The following is a 22,858-nucleotide window of genomic DNA, read 5'->3' as shown; positions in this document are numbered from 1 at the left end:
GGTGTAGGTTGCAGACGAGGCTCGGATCCCGCGTTGCTGTGGCTCTGGCGTAGGCCGGTGGCTACAGCTCCGATTCAACCCCTAGCCTGGGAACCTCCATATGCGTGGGAGCGGCCCAAGAAATAGCAACAACAAAAGACAAAAAAAAAAAAAAACAAAACAAAACAAAAAAAAAAAAACACTAATCAAGTTTCTTTACCTCAAGTGTCTTCAAAGACACGACTGGGCTCATGCTCAGTGAGCATCTCTGAGAGGAAGACACGGTGTGCACAGCTGCTTAGACGAGCACGGCCAGGAAGTCCTCTCTTCCTGGACCATCTGCCTGGATGCACTCCACGTCACGTATCTCAGAACCACTTTAATAAGAAACCCTTTTCAAACATCACGATTGTCTTCATAGTTTTTCCAAAAAGTGCAACATGCAACGCTGAGTAGTTATGCTCTGAGCCACAAGGGAAGTCTAAGGAGGTCCTGCGGTAGAGCACAGGGAGCTATATCCAATCACTTGCGATGGAACATGATGGAAGACAATATGAGAAAAAGAATGCATACATGTGTGTATAACTGGGCCACTTTGCTGTACAGCAGAAACTGACAGAACACTGTAAGCCAACTATAATAATAATAAAAGAACCATTTCCAATTTCCTAGCAGACACACAGAAATCTGTGCAGCCGATTGGTTTGGATAGTAGAATAGAGGCACAAGCAGTGCATGCCACCTACTGACCTGGCCGCTGCCCCTCTAACTTCTCTTTCTTAGGATGGTGATAGGCAGGGACCATGCAAAGGACTGAGTGGAGATGCAAGAACACGATGGCACTAGAATTACTAACTGGAAGACTGCATGCTGACTATCCGACTCCGATGGTGACAAAAGTGAGAAATAAATCTTTACTGTGTTAAGCCATTAAAAAAAAAGGGTGACGTGCCTGAATATTATGTCAAAGAATCAGGGAAGATTTGTATAATATGCACAATAGGGAGTCAATAACATGGGTTAAATAATGAATCTTTAGGTCGTTTTATCAAAAACTCTGGCAAAGTTCCCACTTGGGAGATAAAGCTACAGGTGAGGAGGAGGATTAATAAGCAATCAGCGGTGTGACCCTCCTCCTCGGTTCCAATAACTGGTCTCCTGGTGCCATGTCACTCCATCCTCCACTTTAGCAGAAGGAAAATCCCACAAAATTATGGTACATTTTGTTCCCTTTCAACTAGTGATTAGAGTGGCTCAAATTAGGAGCTGGGGATAATTTTATAATTTTTAAAGCTAACTAAACATGACATCTGTGATGACAATAAATTTAACCATAGAAATACATCGTTCTAGCTGGAATATACTGAACGATCACATCGAAAGGAAGCAATGTCACCACCGGCCCATTGTATGGAGCAGGATCATCTCCTTGGCTCCATTTCTCTGCACAGGAGGAAAATCTGACCTCCCAGGCAAGCGGCTGAATCCATTATTCCATGAGAAGTCATAAATGCAGCTGTCGGAGGGCACACAAATATTTTTAAATGGTACTTAAATGGATAATTACCAACTGGCGGGAGACTAATGTGGTTCTCTTTTAAATCTGTTTCATAAAATGGGAAGACGTGTGTGTGTGGGGGGGGGTGGGGGTGTGTGGGTGTGGGTGTGTGTGTGTGTGTGGGTGTGGGTGTAGGACGTGTGGAGGAGGGGTGGCAGTGAGGGGAGCACTAGGTTCCTCCATAAATGGCATTAAAGAAATCAGAGGAAATGGGGGAAAAAAGGAAAAGTGAGGGAAGTTCTGGCTCGGCGCATAACAAAAACAGATGTTCATTTATTGATGGATAACACTATTTAGTATTAAAAATAACATTTCATAGCAGAAGTGTTATTTCAATTCGTTTAAAATTCCACTTGAGAAGCTAAGCTTTCTTATCTATAGATATGACACAATGAAGAGCTTAATTTACTGGAAACCACTGAGAAGGAACTGGAGACATTAAGCCAGCTCGCGGAATGATCTGACCGAAGTCGGTATACATTTATTTAGCCAAGAGATAATTCACCACGGGCTCAACCAAATTAGAGCTGTGTCGGCAAGAAGCAGGGGAAGCCATTAGTTTAGAATTGCACAGCATACAATTTACCTACAAATAATACTTACTAAAGATTTTAAAACATTATCTAAAGACCGTAGAATGTACTATGTGAGCTGGCAAAAGCTCTGCATGCATTCTATCTACCACTCAAGGGACTGAAAAATCTAAACACAGGCATGCACATAGAGAAAGCTCCAGAACCATTTCAAGGCTGGGAACATACAGTGAATGTTATGAATGAACCCGCCACCTAGGGGAGTTTTCCCAAGTGGGGGAGGGGGGCGGTCACACAATAAACAAGAGATTTTTCTGACCAAAGAGGATCACTCTGAAGAATAAACAGAAGTGGACTAATTACTAGAATAATAAGAGAACAGAACTGTCTGAAATGAAGAGTTTCAAGAAGATCTGATAAAGATTGAGGCTGAGGAATCTCAAGAGAAATGACACGGAGGCCAAACCTGATTGGACCAAGAGCAGGTTAAGCAACTTAAGCAGGAACAAAATGACGCATTTCAGTTGGATGGTTAAAAAGCCAAGTGGGGAGTTCCTGTTGTGGCTCTGTGGGTTAAGCATACAACATAGCGTCCCTGAGGATGTGGGTTAAGAATCTAGTGTTGCCACAAGCTGCGGTGTAAATGTAGGTCACAGCAGATGCAGTTCGGATCTGGCGTCGCTGGTGGCTGTAGTGTAGGCCGGCAGCTGTAGCTCCAGTTCGACCCCTAGCCTGAGAACTTCCATATGCCGTAGGTGCAGCCGTAAAAAGAAAGAAAAAAAAGAAAAAGTGGTACATTGAAAGTTTGAGGCTAGAGTCAAGTGCATTATTTACAGATTTTTTAAAAATGTCATTTCTTCCTCTCTACACTTAAAGAAAATACCTCAGGCAATAAAAGACTACTATATATTTCAGTTTATTCCTTCAATAACTAGATGACTGCGATGATGCGTTCCAACCTTAAGATTTATCAAAGCTTTAGACAGGTACAGGCTCCTATGATTCTATTCCCTTCACAACACACCTGCCAAGAGGCACCAGACCACCAGCTCTTAAAAACCTCCAGTGAGAGACAAGCTAGTTCTCACTAGATTAGACTAAATTTCATATCTTCAGAAAAATGAAATAATGATTCCGGTAAGGATCATCACTGGATGCTAAGACCATCAGTAAAAACTGTTAGGAAAGATGATATTGGCATGACGCCGAAGTATCACCCCCATAGATGACTTGCTAATTGCACAGGAAATGGTGAGACCTGGGGGTTACCACCTTAAGTGAGGGATGGGACAGCATCTGAAATGATGGGGCAGACTTCTGTTCCTGTCCCCTGATGTGACGCAATTCTGAGTACACGGCAGTATCCGAAAGACAATCTCTTGTCCTAAATCTGAATCCAGTCACACTTCTCAACCGAACTTTCGGTTTACAGGAAACACAAGTGATACAAGTTCAACACCAGCATTTGTCTGTAAGTCAGACAAATTCAGAACGTGGGCCACTGTCCAGAGTACCCAGCCTGCTTTTTCAGCCCATCTCCAGGGAAAACACGGTGGCATGACTGTTCGCAAATGAAAGAGAATAAAATACACAACAAGCAAATGCAGTGGGTGACTCTTGACTGGATCCTGGTTTGTGTTTTGTGTTTTCAACCAAAAAAATATTCTGGGAACAAACAGAAAAAAATAGAGTAATCTGCATATTAAATGACAGTAGCAAAGTATTTTTAACTGTGTTAGATACAATAACGGTATTTTTGTCAAATTAGCATAAGTCCCTTATTCTTAGGGGAGAGAAAGAAAAAAATATAATAAAAGGTTGGCTTCTGTGGTTAGTGTACTAGTGATCATTATAGGACCCTCTCAACTTCTCTATATAATTTTAAAACTTCATGAAAAAAGCTTGAAAAATCTTTTGGTAGACTAGTCTGAAATCTGCTTCTGATTGTGTTCACCCAGGCATCCTAATTCCACTGCCTGTCTCGTGGCTCTGGGGACCACACTGTCTCCAGTTTCCATGTCCCCTCCACCCCCTCGATCTGGCTGCTCCCAGGCAGTCACTTTGCGGGATCCTCTGCTGATCAAAGTTACAGCCTCAGAGCTCAGCCTTGGTCCTCTCTGCTCCCTCTCCCTCTGCATTTCTCTATTCCTTTAGCTTCAGTTGCTATTGAAATGCCAAAGACCCAAGTCAGGCCAGACCGCTGATCTGAGGCAAACAGATCTGAACAATGAAAAAACTTTCATGCCTGAACCATCCACTTCACAGGCAAACCAAGATCTAAAAAAAATCTACTAAGTCAGAGCATGTTCTTTTCTCTTCTGAAATTCCAACCATCTCAACTTAAAGGGAAAATCTAATAAACTTCTGATTAATTAAAAACGCTTTAGAGGAATTGTGCCATGTAATTGAATGTTTAATTAAATCCAGGTTCAACCCTTTTACTAATGCATAAGCACCTATTCCTACTTAGAATATACAATACTCAGGACATAATTTTAGTTTCTTTTTTTTTTTTTTGCTTTTTAGGGCCCCACTCACAGCATATGGAGGTTCCCAGTCTAGAGGCTGAATCAGAACTACAGCTGCTGGCCTACACCACAGCCACAGCAATGCAGGATCTGAACCGCGTCTGCGACCTACACCACAGCTCACAGCAACGCGGGATCCTTAGCCCACTGAGCGAGGCCAGGGATGGAACCCACAATCTCATGGTTCCTAGTCGGATTCGTTTCCACTGCGCCACGATGGGAACTCCGAGTTTCGATTTTTTTTTATTCCTAAATATAAAGCACCTTCATGTCAAAACCACTGAGTATATTTAGATTTGGATTATAACAGAGATCTAAACGACAAGAGCAGTTGAGCTGAATCTGTATTGTCTCCAAGACTCACTGGAATTTGCTCAAATGTTCACATCCTGTTACCTGCATTATCATTATCACCATAATTATTCTCCTTCTCTTTCTTCTCTTTTACACAAACCTCAACTTGTAAGGGAAGACCCAATATTCTAGCATCTTAGAGAAGTGTAAAAATGCAGAAAAGATTTGAGGCAAAGAGTAAACATTTAACAATGGGTAGAGATGTGGAAAACATCCAAGACTCAAGGTTCAAGAGCAAATGGTTAAACTTTTTCAGGGCTCTTACTTTTTTTTTTTTTTTTTCTTTCTTTTTGCTATTTCTTTGGACCGCCCCCATGGCATATGGAGGTTCCCAGGCTAGGGGTTGAATCGGAGCTGTAGCCACCGGCCTACGCCAGAGCCACAGCAACGCGGGATCCGAGCCGCGTCTGCAACCTACACCACAGCTCACGGCAACGCCGGATCCTTAACCCACTGAGCAAGGGCAGGGACCGAACCCGCAACCTCATGGTTCCTAGTCGGATTCGTTAACCACTGCGCCACGACAGGAACTCCTCAGGGCTCTTACTTTGAACCAAACCACTCCCTGGTTTTGAGGAAGGTTCTGGAATAATTTTCGGTGTTTCTGCAGTATTTCAAAAGAACTAAGTATCTGTTTTCACCAAGAAGAGTGAAAGAAGAACAAATCCCCCCGAATGCTGCCATTACACTTTCAAGTTAACTAATTTCCATCTCTTCTGCAGCCCAGCACTCACAGAGCTTGTGTTTGTAACGACTGTATCAGTTTGCCCATGAATAAGGATTTCTTTGGCTTGCATGTCTATCTGGCTGGCAGATTAGGAAGTTCCTTCAAACTCAGGGTGTTCTTGAGGCCTAGTATCTCCCCCCCCCTTTTTTTTTTCCATTATAGAGAATGATATATTATTTCAACATTTACATGTATTTATATAACCACTTGGGAAAATGGTCTGTTCATTGAGGCCTAGTATCTCTTTACCAACAGACAAATGCACATCATTTCAGGGTCTCTCAGCAGATAAGCCTAAATTCACACCCTTAGGTTATGACCAGCACAGGTAATTGTCTTTCTCCTTTATATAGATTTCGGAAGTGAGTGGAACCATTACTTTGATAAACATATCGTACCAACTTATTATCATAAGCATAAAACTGCTACATATTCACAAATTATCTCTATTTTGCCCAACACTGGCCATATTTAAATATCAGGCAATTCTTTTAAACTTGCCCAGGTTACACAAAGTTAGTGAATGCCCAACAAAATTGATTCTATTTTCCTGAGCAGCTAGGCAAAATTTGGAAAACAAATCAGATTAAATCTAAAAAATTTTATTTACAAAGATAATGTTTTTATTTCATCTTTGCTATTTTTTTCTTCCTTGCTTTAAAAAAAAAAAAAAAAGTATAGGGGTTCCCGTGGTGGTTCAGCAGTTAATGAACTCAACTAGTATCCATGAGAATGAGGGTTTGATCCCTGGCCTACGCTCAGTGGGTTAAGGATCTGGAGTTGCCCTGAGCTGTGGTGTAGGTCGGAGGCACCGTTCGGATCCTGCGTTGCTGTGGCTACGGTGTAGGCTGGCAGCTACAGCTCCGATTCAACCCCAGCCTGGAAACCTCCATGTGTCACTGGTGTGGCCTTAAAAAGACAAAAAAAAAAAAAAAGTATGAAGCCCTTTTAGAAGCGGGATGGAGCACATCAGCTTTGTTGGAAAATTCTGGAATCTTCATTCATATTAGCTTAATTGATATTTCTGAAAGCTCATGTTTGCAGTTATCTAATGTTAACACAAGTCCAAAATAATAATCAACTCTCAACCGTCAGTTAGAAAAATCAAACTTCTAGCTTGGGAATAATAGGAATTTAATGGACAAACCAAATATCACCACAATAAATAAAATATTGTCGCGCTGTCCTCTTTTAATTCAAGAGTATGAAAAGTTTCTTGTTGTCATACATTTAAAACTCTTTAATACCCGAATAACATACTGACAACTAAAAAAAAAGACTATCACAATACAAAGAGAGACACAAATTTAGCACTGCAGACATACAAATAAGCAAAATACATAGTACCCATACCCATTGCTTTCTAGAAATCTCATCATATAACTCAATTTATTTGATGTTACATTTCAGACAAAATGAACATTTTTTAAAATCCTTATAAATATATAAATCCAAACCACGAAACATCTCCTAAACATTATATTTACTCTTAAGTACAAATAGATATTTGGAAATTGCATTCACAATGCTAGCTACCCTAGATTTTGTGAAATCTTAAATGGATTTAGCTGTATTGGGGCTTAAATTCATTGCTCCACACCCCACATGTACTTTCCTGTCAAACTCACTCAAAGTTAGTAGTTACAGAATTAAAGTCAAACTACTATTCTAGAAATAAGTGTCAAGGTTTCCTGAATAAAGAGATTGAAACTGGTCCACCGAGGTTCACGCAACAAATGTTTCATCACAAATAAGTAAAGTAGTCTTAGTAATGCCCTTTGCTAAAGCGAGTTATAAATATTTAAATATTTATCATCAGTAATGAGCTTTAGACTAAAAAGCTGTTTTTTATATCTTTTTTTTTTTTGGCCTATTTTCTGTGGACATTCCCTCAAACCTAAAATCTGCTAACCAATTTCTTCTCACAAATATATACATTCAACCGCCCCTTCATCATGACAAAAAAGTTCATTAACTTAAAGTCACATAGCTTATGCTTTTATTTGAAGTAAACTGCGTTAGAACTTGACTCCATTCTAAAAGGGACTTAACAGGAATGGCAACACTTAGATCACACGCTGCCCCTCCATTTATCTCCTTTAAAGGTCTTTTCAATTCCGGGCATCAGCTTTCAATAAGAAACACCAACGTTTCTTGCTCATCCCTTTGGCTGGCCTACTGCAACACAGTCGGATACATAAACCTAAACCATCATGTTTTGGAACGGCTCAGGAGAACACGGCAAAATATTTAAATTCTCAGCACATCAAACCATGAGCTTGAACACCTCATGAATTGTTTCCACTGCCGAAATTTACTCCAAAGTGTCCATAAAAGTCCATAAAAGAATTTGAAATACAATGGGAAAAAAAACCAAAATCCTCATAAACTCAGCAACGAATTTAAATGGAACCCCATTCAGAGTGAGGGATGGCGCCGACTGAACAATGTGGCTTTAGAAAAAAAAAAAAAAAAAAAGCTAAACTAAACCGCTTTAAGGAAAGACTCAAATCAGATCCCCAGGAACAAGAACTGCTCCATGACAATTTCAGAGAAAACTGGTGAGCAGAAAATAAACGTGGACAAAAGGGTGCGTCTCAAAAACAAATGACCACACTCTGCTTTGCAGATGACTCTGATGCAAATTCCTCAATATTTTTAATGCTCTTTAGTAATGTGCCAAAACAGGTACAGAGTTGAAACCTCACAAGAGGTGAGGGGGGGCCTCTTGGCAAGGAGCATGCGCAGAAGGAACCAGCACCAGGGAGGAAGGGGAGCCAGGGAAATGCCAACAGCTGAGGGGGCGGGGCGGGGGCTGCGCACTGTGCAAAAGGGCGTGTCTTGGGGGCTACTCTCCCCTTGGGTCCACCCTCCATCCCAGGCTCTCAATGACTATGAGAAGAGGAATCAATTCATGCCTAATGGTCCACAAAGAGCCCTACTGCAGCATTACAAGCCTGGCCCCTGCTGTGCATCTAGCAGCTCAGAGCGAAACCTGCCCTTTCTCTGGGAGGACTCAGAAGAAGCACTCTAGGGAGGCTTAGCTGATAGCCCTTTTTTTTTTTTTTTTTTTTTTTTTTTTTGCTAAACGTAAGTAGAAACGAACATTTTCACTTCCAGCAGACAGGAAAACCAGCTGAATCAACCTTCTGATGGAAAATGGACCACGAACATATGCCCAATGGGCTGTTCATGCCTTGGGCACCGATCACAGAATATGCGAGAAAAGAAGAGCTAAATGACCTAACTTCAAACATGGCAACGTCTGCTACATTTCTTTGTGCCGATTAAGAGGAAGGTGCCAGACAGTCGAGGAATTCATGACAAACGCACTGGCAGAAGCCGTACACCATCAGGATGACGAGGCTGGAAGGGACCAGGCTGACAAAGACGACCCCGAGGGTGACCTTCTTCGACACCAGTAAGTAGATGCCCAAGGGCAAGGAGCTGAAGTACAGCAGACCCAGCAACCAGACCAACACCCGGATGGACGTCTGAAAGAGCAGGGACGTGCAGTTCCACACCGTCCAGTTGTGCGACACGGTGGTCACCGAGTCGAAGCTGGAGGGCCTGTAGAACTCGACCACGGGCGTGGAGCTGAGCGACGGCGAGCTCTCCCGCTGCACCTCCATGATGGTGATGACCAGGCAGTTGGAGGACGCGTGCGAGGGGCTGACCAGCGAGGCCAGGCGCTTGGGGGTCAGCAGCAGCTCCGTGGGGTTCTCGGGCAGGCACTTCCTGCCTTTGCCGCCACAAGTCAAGGTGACCAGAATGTTGTTGTCGTCAGGCAGGCTGCTGACCTCGTCATCCGGCAGGCAGGTCTCGAACCTGCAGAAAGGGCAGACGATGACGCCCTGCGGGGAGTCCCCAAAGTCTATGATCTTGCAGAGGCATTTGGCGCACACCCTGTGACAGCACCCCAGCACTTTGGGTTTCCTCTGTTTCAGGTTGTACCGGTTGTAACAGATCTTACACTCGAGCTCGTCAGAGACCTGGGACTCGGCGGCGTCCTCGGGGGGCTGGCTGGCCATCCTGAACTCTGCGCGCTCAGTCTCCCGCCAGGCGCGCGTTTCGCTGAAGGACGACTTGGATTAATTAAGCTGTCTCTCTGAACATCATAGCATCCAATCGGCAGAGGCGCAAACAGACAGGAAAAGGAGGGACAGAAATCTTCCAGGCATTTTCAGCTTCTACATATCACTCTGTCTCAAATGCATATTTACAAAGGCCTCATGAAGGGGTCTGCAAAGGAAAAGAGATTCCAACATAGTGAACGGTTCCGTGAAAAGTGCTTTATGGAATTTTCTGAGCTTCAATGATTAGAAGCAGTAGACTTGAAAGGTTAAATCCCCTTCATCTTTTCACACATGTCTGCCCCCAGGATAGGAAAGTGTTATCTCCAGGCTTGGCCTGTTTGGGTCCACAAATACGAGAGTAAAGAAAGATTTAAGAATCTTAATGGTGTACACTCCAGCGCACTGTGGCTGCGGCTCAATAACAAACTCTGGCCTCTTGGAAGAGAGAATGGGGCACTTCTCAGAAATAGCTACGTTTGCAATTAAACTCCTTTCAGTATAGACTATCTCATTCAGAGGATCATTGGGATAAATACCAATTCTCTAAATACCCTCAAGAGTGCTTGAGAATACACAAAATAAGGAAAACCTTAAGGGTAAGTGTTTGAAATATGTCTTCAGAAAGCACTCTGAGAGAGATGAGCATATTTAAATACAGCAGACTTTTCTCACCTCCCCGGTGTAAAGAAATCTGTTATAAATGCCTTCCTCATTTGACTACTAAACCTCAAAATTTTGGTTCTCTACTGGTCTTAAAAACTATGGTTGTACACACACATTCACTTAAGGAAGTATGAGGCATGTGACACTGGACATAAGCACGATTACCTAGTCAAGTCTAACTCCCAAGAGCAGAGAAGTAAACACAGAACACAAGCTCAGTTACGTCTCCAGACAGGAAGAATCGCGCATGCATGGCTATCGAGAAGGACTCAAACTTCATCCACCTGCCTACTTTATGCTGAACAGAAAGCATCATACAATCAACAACCCTTAATGCTGGCCCCTAGTTTGCTTTTCCTACTGGCACTGGACAGATGGCTGAAGGCTGAAATCTTGTGCACAGTCCATTTTCAGTTATTAGTGCCAATGGGAGGGAAGAGCAATATGGGAAATCTGCAAATAATTTTTATTTTGCTTTAATACATGTGATTTAGGAGGGTAGTAGATTTGCCTTAAATTATGTTTTGCTTGGAAAAATACCAAAATGTATTTGAATTTCTGAGCAGACCCCCCAGCAATAAGAGCAGAAGGCTGCCCTAACAGTTCTGAAAGGTAGAAAGCAATGAAAATGCTCTGTCCAAGAGATATCTTCCCCTCCATGTTCACAGCAGCATTATTATTATTATTATTATTATTATTATTTGTCTTTCTGCCATTTCTTGGGCCGTTCCCAAGGCATACGGAGGTTCCCAGGCTAGGGGTCTAATCGGAGCTGTAGCCACCGGCCTACGCTAGAGCCACAGCAACGCGGGATCCAAGCCGCGTCTGCAACCTACACCACAGCCCACAGCAACGCGGGATCCTTAATCCACTGAGCAAGGCCAGGGATTGAGCCCGCAACCTCATGGTTCCTAGTCGGATTCGTTAACCACTGCGCCACGATGGGAACTCCCACAGCAGCATTATTTACTATTTACAAGAGCCCAGATGTAGAACCACCCTAAGTGTTGAAGTATACATATAGGTGGATAAATACATATATATACTCTACCCAGAATATTGGGATAATCTATATGGGAAAAGAATCTGAAAAAGAATGGATGTGTGTACATGTATAACTGAATCACTCTGTTATACAGCAGAAATTATTCCAACATTGTAAACCAACTATACTTCAATAAAACTTTTAAAAACGGAAAAAAATTAATTTATAAAAAGTGAAAAAAGAATACATATGTAATATACACATATCTACAATGGAATGTTATTGAGCCATAAAGAAGGAAAGCTTGCCATTTGCAACAACATGGATGGACGATGAAGGCATTATGCTAAGTGAAATAAGTCAAAGATCAGGACTGCATGATCCCACTTATATGTGGAAACTTAAAAAACAAAACAAAACAAAAAAACCAAACCTCATAGAAAAAGAGATCACTTTACATTTGCGGTTACCCAGAGGTGGGGTGGGGGAGGGAGAATGGTGGTCAAAAGGTACTAGCTTTGATTAATAGGATAAGTACTAGGGACATAATGCATAAACTGATGACTAGAGTTGACTCTGCTGTACGGTGTAATTCAAAGTTAAGAGAGCAAATCTTAGTTCTCATCACAAGCCCAAAAAACATTTTTTCTTTCTCTTTTCTTCTATATCTATATGAGATGGTGGATGACAGATATTAACTAAACTTGTTATGGTGATCATTTCACAATGACCTAAGTCAAATCTTTATGCTGTACACCTGAAACTTACAGGGCTTCATGTTAATTAATCTCAGTAAAACTGGGGGCAAGTAAAAACATTTGGAAGGGCGTATGTGTATGTGAGAGTTCTTAGCATTTGACAATCAGCTGGTTACTCTGATACTTTCTCTATAAGGCTTCCAACCATTAGAAGAAGAGTAGCAGGAATGTTTTACATTGGGCCAACCACAATCTTTAGTTCCTAATTCTGGGAACATAAGTTATTCACTTAGACAATATTGAGCTATTATTTGAAATGAAGCTTTCCTTTTTCACAGAAACACTCTATCATACCTTTTCATATGTTAAGCTATATAGTGGTATTATGCTCACAATGTTCCTATGTATAAAAATTCATATGGGGGCTTCTTGGTAACATGCAAAGAAAATACTAAATGTTCAAACATCCAATCAGAAAGATACCTACTTTAACTCTAAGGTCAATTCTAACAAACCCACTCCATCAGCTTGAAATACTTCATTAAATCCTGCCTCTGAAAGTGGCACTCTGCACCAGACTGGCGGGCAGCCTTGAGCTCTGGTAGCAACGCTGGAAAGGCAGCCTGCACAAGTGTCTCCTGCTGGGATGGCATAAAATGGCATGGTGACTGCTCCTCTGGGGGGACGGGTACCAACGGTTACAGTCTCATTATGATTCTAACGTGCCCCAAAGAACTTGAATAGTAACCTAAAATCTGTAGCTTTAGAGGGTTACAAATGATGGGAGTTGTTACTTTGGTCCATTCAGCCTGTTCCCACCCTGCCTTCACTCCACAAAATGTGGACAACAACGATGATGTTGAGTGAAAGAGGCCAATCCCCCAAAGAGCAGATAGTTCATGATTCCACTTCTGGAAAGCTCAAGAAACAGGCAAAACTGAGCTGTAGGAGGGATGCAATTTAGGTGGTAAAACTAAGAAGAATAAACAGGAAGTGAATAGCATAAAAGGGCAGGAGATGCCTTTGGGGAGGGGGGAGGCTGCTGAGAGGCTGACAAGGTTGTTTTAACCTGGGACACCTGTGAGGGTCCACACTGTGCTACACTGCCAGGCAGGACATTTTTCTATGCCGGTGTTATCTTGCACAGTAAAAAGTTTAGGGGGAAAAAAATCCATGGATAAATATTTTAGCTCTTTTGATAGCCCCGATTTTTCTATCAATGAATATTTTAGATCAACTTATTGTTTCCTCTGTGATCTGTAAGTTCATTCATTTTATTCCATAAAATTGAAATGTCAGTCACTTATTCATCACTTAAATATCCAAGCACTTCTATAAATTAATATTAAAAAGGATGGAATCTTTAAGATGAGCAAATCTGGAGCATTACGTGATGAGAACAACTGCTGAACATTTGTTTCACCAGGCACAGGGAAAAGACTCTGCTTTCTGAAACTGCCTTAAAAATAAACTCATGGAGTTCAGTGAGGTGATGGATGTGGTAACTAAGCTTATTGGGATAATTAATCATTTTGCAATATATACATGTATTTATTAAATCATCACACTGTGAACCTTAAACTTACATAATGTGTAACAATTACATCTAGATAAAGCTGGGGGAAAAATAAATACAAAAGATTTTCTTTTCCTAGAAAGATACACATTCAAATATCTAAAGCTGATATTCCTCATTAATCACTTAAGTCTTTAATCCTTTTATAAATCATCTGGGGTAAAAACATACAAGTATATCATGACCTATGTAATTCTTCTCGATCAGTTTGAGCTATTGGGCAAATGACTATTTTCACTGCCCTAAATGCACAATACTTACTATTAGATTAAAATCTACTCCCTCAACTAGTCAATTCCTTTGACATTGAAGATGCAAACTTGGCTTGTATCCAGTGCACATCCGTTGTCTGTCTACCTAAGATCCTTTTTCTCTTTTTCTTTTTCTTTTTTTTTTTTTTGGCCACACCTGCCACACATGGAAATTCCCAGGCCAGTGATCAAACCCATGCCACAGCAGCGACAACACCTGATCCTTAACCCACTGTGCCACAAGAGAACTCCCTTTCTTCTCCTCTGACCACACTGCTCCCTTCCCCTTGCACAGCATCTTTGAGGAAGTCTTCCCCTCTCTCAGATCACGTGACAGTGGCTGGACTGCACTAATCACAGCGCCTCCCTTCTCCCCATGGGTGGACCTGTGACCCAGCCCCAGCTCATCACAGGACTCCACCATCCCCCAGCTGACAGGGTGGGCATGCCACTCCAAACAGCCCCATCCAAGTTCCTTCCTCGGATTTTTATTTGAATCTTAGAGGAAGAGGGAACATGCCATGGGCCAGGGGAAGGAGCACAGACCAGAAAAAAGAGGTATCAAGGAACTGTCATGCCATCAAGATGGAAAGTGAGAGAGAACAAAGCCAAAAATAACAAGAGAAGTAAAGGCAGGCAGGAGGCAGAGATGCAGACAAAGGCAAAAGACAGACACCCGACGAGAGCAGAACTGAGCTTCTGGACCTCATTGTGTGTGAGGCTCCTGTGAGCCAATAAATCCCAGTTTGAGCTCAGGCTAGGGTTTTTTTTTGGTTGGATTTCTGCTACTCCCAACACAAAGAGCCAGGAAACAATTACCGTGCTGAGTTTGACTTTGAAAATTTATTGTGTTTTTAGATCGAGGTTCTTCCTCAGGCCTATAGAAATTGTAAATAAATAACTGAATAAGGAGTTCCCGTCGTGGCGCAGTGGTTAACGAATCCGACTAGGAACCATGAGGTTGCGGGTTTGGTCCCTGCCCTTGCTCAGTGGGTTAATGATCCGGCGTTGCCGTGAGCTGTGGTGTAGGTTGCAGACGTGGCTCGGATCCCGAGTTGCTGTGGCTCTGGTGTAGGCCGGTGGCTACAGCTCCGATTGGACCCCTAGCCTGGGAACCTCCATATGCCGCGGGAGCGGCCCAAGAAATAGCAACAACAACAACAAAACAACAACAAAAAAGACAAAAAAAAAAAAAAAAAAAAAAACTGAATAAAACAACCCAAAGACAATAGGAATTCTTTTTAACTTTCATGTGCACACGTGTGTGCATGCGTGCATGTGTGCGCATATATACATACGGATTTATAAACAAAAACATACAAAAGTCATCAAACATATTATTAGTGCTCTCTGTGTCTGTATGCATTTCTTTTTACTTGGTTAATTTCTCCTCTTCACTTCCCTCTGCCCATATCAGCCTGAATGCTACCCTTGTACCCCCACTACTCCATATTACTACCTGCTGGGTTTCCTTGCAGGTATATTTACACATGCATATGTCTTTCTATGTAAAGACACCACGAGCCCAATTTTTTCCACTGCTTTTTTTCTAACTACTATACTATACCCATTTTTTTGCATCTTGCTTTTCCCACTCAATAATGGCTCAGAAAATCTCTCAATTCAATCAGTAGAGCCCCTAATTCCTTTTTTTAACAGCTACATAACATTGCACCATTTGGATGTACTGAAATATGGACGACCACTCCTCCCCTGGTCAGCATTCATGTATCTCCATCTTTCACCCAACACGAACATTACTGCAGAAAACAATCTCGTAATACATATCTTTGTATACAGGTGTTTTCGTGGGTTTTTTTTTTTTTTTTTTTGTCTTTTGTCTTTTTTGTTGTTGTTGTTGTTGTTGCTATTTCTTGGGCCGCTCCCGCGGCATATGGAGGTTCCCAGGCTAGGGGTCCAATCGGAGCTGTAGCCACCGGCCTACGCCAGAGCCACAGCAACGCGGGATCCGAGCCGCGTCTGCAACCTACACCACAGCTCACGGCAACGCCGGATCATTAACCCACTGAGCAAGGGCAGGGACCAAACCCGCAACCTCATGGTTCCTAGTCGGATTCGTTAACCACTGCGCCACGACGGGAACTCCCGTGGGTTTTTTTAATAAGAGAACAAGGAGTGGAATTACTGGGTCAAACAGACATTACTTCTAACACAGGCTGCCAGATTGCTTTCCAAAAAGACTGTCACACATACTTCAACTCAGTAACATGAGTGTTCTTTTCCCCTAACAGCAATAGATGTTATTGAGCTTTTTAATTTTTGCCAATTTGACAGGTAATATATGATTATTTGTCTTCTCTTTTGTTGACCTTCTGCCTTTGCTCATCTCTCAATTATGTCTTCATATTTTTTACTTATTTTTCTATTGGTTTATCCACCCTTTTAATTCATACATGTTCTTCTTCACTACAAGTATTAAGTTCTATCCTCTGTATTGCAAACACTTCCCCAAATTTACGATTTACTGGCTTTATTTAATATCCTTTGAAATACAAAATATTTTATTTTGAAGTCATATGTTTATCTTTTCTCTTGCAGCTCCTGAGTCTCTGATCATAATTAATACTAATATTGTACATGTAGTTCCTAATATTGTACGTGTAGTTTTCTCACAAAATTTTTATTTTTAACTTTCATTTTATATATATGTGTGTGTGTGTCATCTGTGTCAATTCCTTTCGTTAAATAATCCACTACTCTCTTTTTTTTTATGGCTACACCCATGGCATATGAAAGTTCCTGGGCCAGGGATCAAATCCAAGCCACAGCTGCAACCTACGCCATAACTGCAGTGACACTGAATCCTTTAACCCACTGCACCAGGCCAGTGATCAAGGCTGCACCTCCACAGCGACCCAAGCCACTGCAGTCAGATTCTTAACCCACTGCACCACAGCAGGAACTCCAGATAAACCATTACTTTCTGATTAACTGCAATATAGTCTTTGTCATATATTAAATTCTCATGCATTCTCAGATCTATTTCAGATTTTCTATTGTATTCCGTGGATCCTATTTGTCTAGATATCAGCCTCGATGGTAATAATTTGAATCCCATGGCTTTTTAATAATATTCTGATACCTGGTAAGTTACATCTCCCATAGGTAGTCCTTTTTATTAATTCATTCAACTATTTATTCAATGTCTCCTATGTTCCAGGCACAGTTACAGGTGCTGGACTTTCAACAGTGAGCAGAATCCCTTCCCTCGTGGAGCTTACATTCCAGTGATCTGGGAGGAGGCAGTGGAGGGTTTACTTTCTTGGCTGCTGTAACTTAACCTTCTGTTACGAACTTTCAGATCATTTCATCAAATTTTTAAAAAAGCCTGTTGGGATTGGAATAGCATCAAATGTATACTTCAATATTAAGAATTCCATCCAAGAATATGGCATGTCTCTCATTTGTTCGAATCGTGCTCTGTGTTCTTCAATAAGACATTTTCATTTTCTCTGTTTCATGCCTTTCTTTTAAACTTATTCTTTAGTATTTTTAAAGGTTTTTTTTTTTCACTGTTTTAATTTGTTCCTACTTTTCATTTCTAATGTTGCTATTAGGGGCAGAGAAGGAGGCTTTTGATTTTATTTGAGTCCCGCCACTTACCAAATTATCTTATTCATTCTTACAGAATTTACTAGGAGTGTCTTGGATTTGCAAAGTATACAACCATATCATGAGGAAGAGAAGATTGTTTTAGCTTGTCTTTTCCAGTTTTTATTCCAGTTATTTCATTTTTCTTGTTTTAATAAACTTACCAGAAACTCTAGTAAGAGTGTTTAATATACTAAAAATAATGAGAAGAACATAAGCTCCATACCTTTTCTTTATTCATTCCTCAGACCCAGACCAATACCCTGGCCCAAAGTAAGTGCTGAAAAAACATTGCTACGTGAATAAGTGATAGCAAGGTTGTTTAGTTCCTAATACTAACTGCAACTCTGTGTGTGTTTTGCTGTTTAGGATGATACCGTTGGTTTTGGTAAACGATCTATTATATTACTTTCTTTCCAGCCTTTCTGTTCTTAATTTATACTTTTTATTAGTTGTGTCTATACATTTTAGTCAGTGCTTTTCCAACATCTATTGATGGGACGATATGGTTTTCTAGCCCTAATTTAATCATGTGAGGGATTTTGCACTGATAGATTTCCATTCTCATGTTCTTGGCTTAAACCTTCCCTGGTCATCTCATTGATGGGTCCTCAAATATACGGATGGGTTTTATCTGCTAATATTTTGTTTAGAATTTTTACAGCCATATTCAACATTAAATTGGTCTCCAGACTAGTTTTACACTCTATCAAGTTTTGTAATTAAATGCATGTTTATTTTACAAATGAATTAGGAGCTTTTCATCATCTTCTGGAACAGTGCAAATAAAGATAAAATTATTTGCTTTTTTAAAGGTTACATAAAACTCAGCTGTAACTCTGTATGGTTCCATTGCCTTTTTAAAGGCAAGATATTTAAGAACTTTCCAATCTCTTTTGTGATATTGTCTTATTCAAATGTTCTACTTTTTCCTGAGTCAAATTTATACATTCATATTTGGCAAGGAAATAATCCATTTCTTCTGGCTTTTTTTTTTTTTAATTTTCCCACTGTACAGCAAGGGGATCAAGTTATCCTTACATGTCTACATTACAATTACATTTTTTCCCCACCCTTTCTTCTGTTGCAACATGAGTATCTAGACAAAGTTCTCAATGCTACTCAGCAGGATCTCATTGTAAATCTATTCTAAGTTGTGGCTGGTAACCCCAAGCTCCCGATCCCTCCCACTCCCTCCCTCTCCCATCAGGCAGCCACAAGTCTCTTCTCCAAGTCCATGATTTTCTTTTCTGAGGAGATGTTCATTTGTGCTGGATATTAGATTCCAGTTATAAGTAATATCATATGGTATTTGTCTTTGTCTTTCTGACTCATTTCACTCAGTATGAGATTCTCTAGTTCCATCCATGTTGCTGCAAATGGCATTATGTCATTCTTTTTTATGGCTGAGTAGTATTCCACTGTGTATATATACCACTTCTTCCGAATCCAATCATCTGTTGACGGACATTTGGGTTGTTTCCATGTCCTGGCTATTGTGAATAGTGCTGCAATGAACATGCGGGTGCATGTGTCTCTTTTAAGTAGAGTTTTGTCCGGATAGATGCCCAAGAGTGGGATTGTGGGGTCATATGGAAGTTCTATGTATAGATTTCTAAGGTATCTCCAAACTGTTCTCCATAGTGGCTGTACCAGTTTACATTCCCACCAACAGTGCAGGAGGGTTCCCTTTTCTCCACAACCCCTCCAACATTTGTTATTTGTGGACTTATTAATGATGGCTATTCTGACTGGTGTGAGGTGGTATCTCATGGTAGTTTTGATTTGCATTTCTCTTATGATCAGTGATGTTGAGCATTTTCTCATGTGTTTGCTGGCCATCTGTGTATCTTCCTTGGAGAATAGTCTATTCAGGTCTTTTGCCCATTTTCCCATTGATTGATTGGCTTTTTCGCTGTTGGGTCTTCTGGCTTTTTAAATTCAGTGCCATCAAGCTGAATGTGGTTATCTTTGTTAGCATCTTTGAATTGTTCTTGTATCTCTGATTATGTCCCTTTTACCATTTCTAGTCTTGTAAATTTTTATTCTTTACGAATTTCCTGATCAGACACATAAATCTTTATATCTATTTTACTGTTTCAAAGAACCAGCTAGTATGATATATTTATATATCCTTTCTATTATCTTTTATTTCCTTAACTTTGCCTTTTATCTTTATTACTACCTGTTTCTAATTTACTTTGTTCCGTCACTCTTTTTCTCATTTCATGATGAGGTACATTTTGTCTTTATTCTTAAATAATGAACACACTCAAAGGCTACAAAATTTCCACTGGCTACAGCTTTCCTTCTAGCCTGTAGCTTTTGGAAAAAATCATGTTTCTTTTATTGATTTCTAGATATCTTTTAAATTGACTTTTGTCTTCTCCTTTGATACAAAGGTTATAAAGAATGATTTTAAATTTCCGAGTAGTAAAGTTTCTTTTTTATCACCTTCTTTTATTTATTTATGTCTAATCTCACTGGATTATGATCAGAGAACAAGATCTATAAAACTCTCTCTTCCTTTGGCTTTGTTAAGGTCGTCTTTGTGGTCAATTGTATGATCAAGTTTTGTAAGTAATTCCGAAAAGAATATTCTGTATTCAAGGGATGTAAGGATCTAACATACCCATTACATCTAACATTTTTATTTATTGAATTTCTCCGTCTTAGGGAGTCTGTACAAAGTTAAGATGGGTTGAGACAAGTGAGAGAGGTTGTCTCATCATAATTGATGAAAGTACCTCATCATAACTGCATCTGCATTTCTAATACTTTGCTTTACAGATTTAGTGGCTGTTATTTGATACACACAGGCTTATTTCTCTTCTCTGTAAACAGTGCCTTTTTAGAATCATATCATGTCTTCACTTTTCCTATTCTTCTGAGTCTTTGTATTGGCCTGAGAACTCTGTCCCATCCTTTTTTTTTTTTTTTCAACTTCCATCATTTTGTTTCAAGCGTTTCTTAAAAATACGATATAACTGGGTTTTGCTTTTTAGCAGTATCAAAATTGTAATGGGAAAATTCAGTTCATTCACATTTAATGTAAAGACTGTTACCTTTAAACTCATCTTTCTTTCTCACTTGAGCTAAATAGCTAATTTAGAAATTATCCAAAAAAGAAAGGAAGAAAGAGAAAAGGAAAAATTTCCCCGGATATTATCTTCCCTCATCTTGCAGTATTTCATATGAAGTTTTTTGTTTGGATGCTTTTTGTTTGATACTCTTTCCTCCAGTATTTTTGTTAGAAAGTGGGTAATGACATCTCAGAATTCTTACATAACAGTAAATTCCTTTTACCTTGACAGGAAAACGGCAGCTTGGCTACGTATGTGGCTTTCGGGTTGCTGGCTTTTTGTCTCCATGGTCTGCAGAAGTTACTCCACTATCTGTACCTTCCAGGGTCACAGATGAGAAATCTGCTGCTAATCTGACACTCCTCAATGTAGGTGATTTATTCCCTCTGTCTAGAATCTTTTAAGATTCTGGTTTTTATGCTTAAGAGTTCAAGAACTTTTCCCATATATACAGAGAATTCATAAAATTTTCCTGACACTTGATGAGTCATTTGAATTTATAGACTCAAGTCTTGATTTTTAGGCTCAGAGAAGTTGTTACTTAATAACAAAGTTTGGAGAGGGTGTGGAGAAAAGGCAACCCTCTGACACTGTTGGTAGGAATGTAAACTGGTGCAGCCACTATGGAAAACAGTATAGAGGTTCCTCAGAAAACTAAAAATATAATTACTATTTCTTCCAGCAATCCCACTCCTGGGCACATATCCAGACAAAGCTTTAATTTGAAAAGATGCACGCTCCCGTATGTTCATAGCAGCACTATTTACAACAGTCAAATCATGGAAACAACCTAAATATCCAACAGCAGATGAATGGATAGATGATGTGGTACATATATACACACTACTCAGCCATAAGAAAGAATGAAACAACGCTATGCACAGCAACATGGATGGAACTAGAAATGATCATACTAAGGGAAGTCAGACAGAGAAAGACAAATGCCATATGCTATCACTTATATGGATAATCTGAAATATGACATAAATGAACCTATCTATGAAAGAGACTCACAGACTGAACAGACTTGTGATTGCCAAGGGGGAAGGGGGTAGGGGAGGGATGGACTGGGAGTTTGGGGTTAGCAGAAGCCCACTATTATGTACAGAGAATGGATAAACAACAAGGTTCTACTGTATAGCACAAGGAACTATATTCAATACCTTGAGATAAACCATAATAGAAAAGAATATAAAAAAGAATGTGTATATATGTGTGTTAAACTGAATCACTTTGCTGTACAGCAGAAATTAACACAACATTATAAATCAACTATACTTCAATTAAAAAAAGAAAGGGAGTTCCCGTCGTGGCGCAGTGGTTAACGAATCCGACTAGGAACCATGAGGTTGCGGGTTCGGTCCCTGCCCTTGCTCAGTGGGTTAACGATCCGGCGTTGCCATGAGCTGTGGTGTAGGTTGCAGATGCGGCTCGGATCCCGCATTGCTGTGGCTCTGGCGTAGGCTGGTGGCTACAGCTCCGATTCAACCCCTAGCCTGGGAACCTCCATATGCCACGGGAGCGGCCCAAGAAATAGTAACAACAACAACAACAACAAAAGACAAAAAAAAAAAAAAAGAAAGAAGAGAGAAAATTTGTTTCTTACATTTATTTAATTATTGCCTTTCCTCCATCTGCCCCCTTCTCCCCTTCTGGCTCGTCAGTTACTCACAGGTTATATTCCCTAGATCCATTTTCTCCTGTGACTTCCATTCCTTTACATTTTTGTTCTATGCTTTCAGTTTCTTCCACTTGACCAGCCAGACCACTAATTCAGGTCTCAGGAACCATCATCACCTGCTTGAATTTGTTTACTGAAATGTTTGATTGGAAAACCATGCCTTTCACCTCTAGGAAGTCTTCTTGGGCTGCATTTAAGTCTCCTTCTGCGCTCTTACTATTTTCTGTCAGGTCGGAGTCTGCTATCGCATTAGCCATGTGTTCATGGAGCCCTTATTTCTCTTTGTTATGTCACTGGGGTTCTGGTCTGATTACTGTGAGACCTGGGAGCACAGGGGTCACTCCTGTGACCCCGCAGAGCGAAGCAGGCAGGCACTGGGGGGAAGGTTCTGGTTCAAAGTCTCCCTCACGCCCCAGCCCATAAGACAGGGCTCACTCAGCACAACTGTTCTTCTCCCCTTGCTCCCTTGTGGGACACACACACACACTCATGCACACTCACGCACATACAATGGAGTAAGAATGATTTTCATTTTTCCTTTCAGGAGACCCAAG

The 22,858-nt window shown here is 40.7% G+C and overlaps 1 protein-coding gene across 4 annotated transcripts in view; it reads right to left on the bottom strand.

The window, feature by feature from the left end:
- Positions 1-6,796: 6,796 nt before the first annotated feature.
- Positions 6,797-22,858, bottom strand: part of RNF182 (ring finger protein 182) — a 56,040-nt gene continuing 39,978 nt past the window's right edge. For all 4 annotated transcript variants that reach the window (XM_005665584.3, XM_084967406.1, XM_084967407.1 and 1 more), the window contains one exon: positions 6,797-9,921. In XM_005665584.3, coding sequence (XP_005665641.1) covers positions 8,967-9,710 — 744 coding nt within the window. In that variant the 5' untranslated portion in view covers positions 9,711-9,921 and the 3' untranslated portion in view covers positions 6,797-8,966. The remainder of the gene's footprint in view (positions 9,922-22,858) is intronic.

Source organism: Sus scrofa, chromosome 7 (genome assembly GCF_054392235.1).
Source record: "Sus scrofa isolate SSC_HxYL_T2T_F1_AM1 chromosome 7, Sscrofa_HxYL_maternal_Yorkshire_Landrace_v2.0, whole genome shotgun sequence".
Taxonomy (NCBI): domain Eukaryota; kingdom Metazoa; phylum Chordata; class Mammalia; order Artiodactyla; family Suidae; genus Sus; species Sus scrofa.
This window is presented reverse-complemented; position numbering and strand designations above follow the sequence as displayed.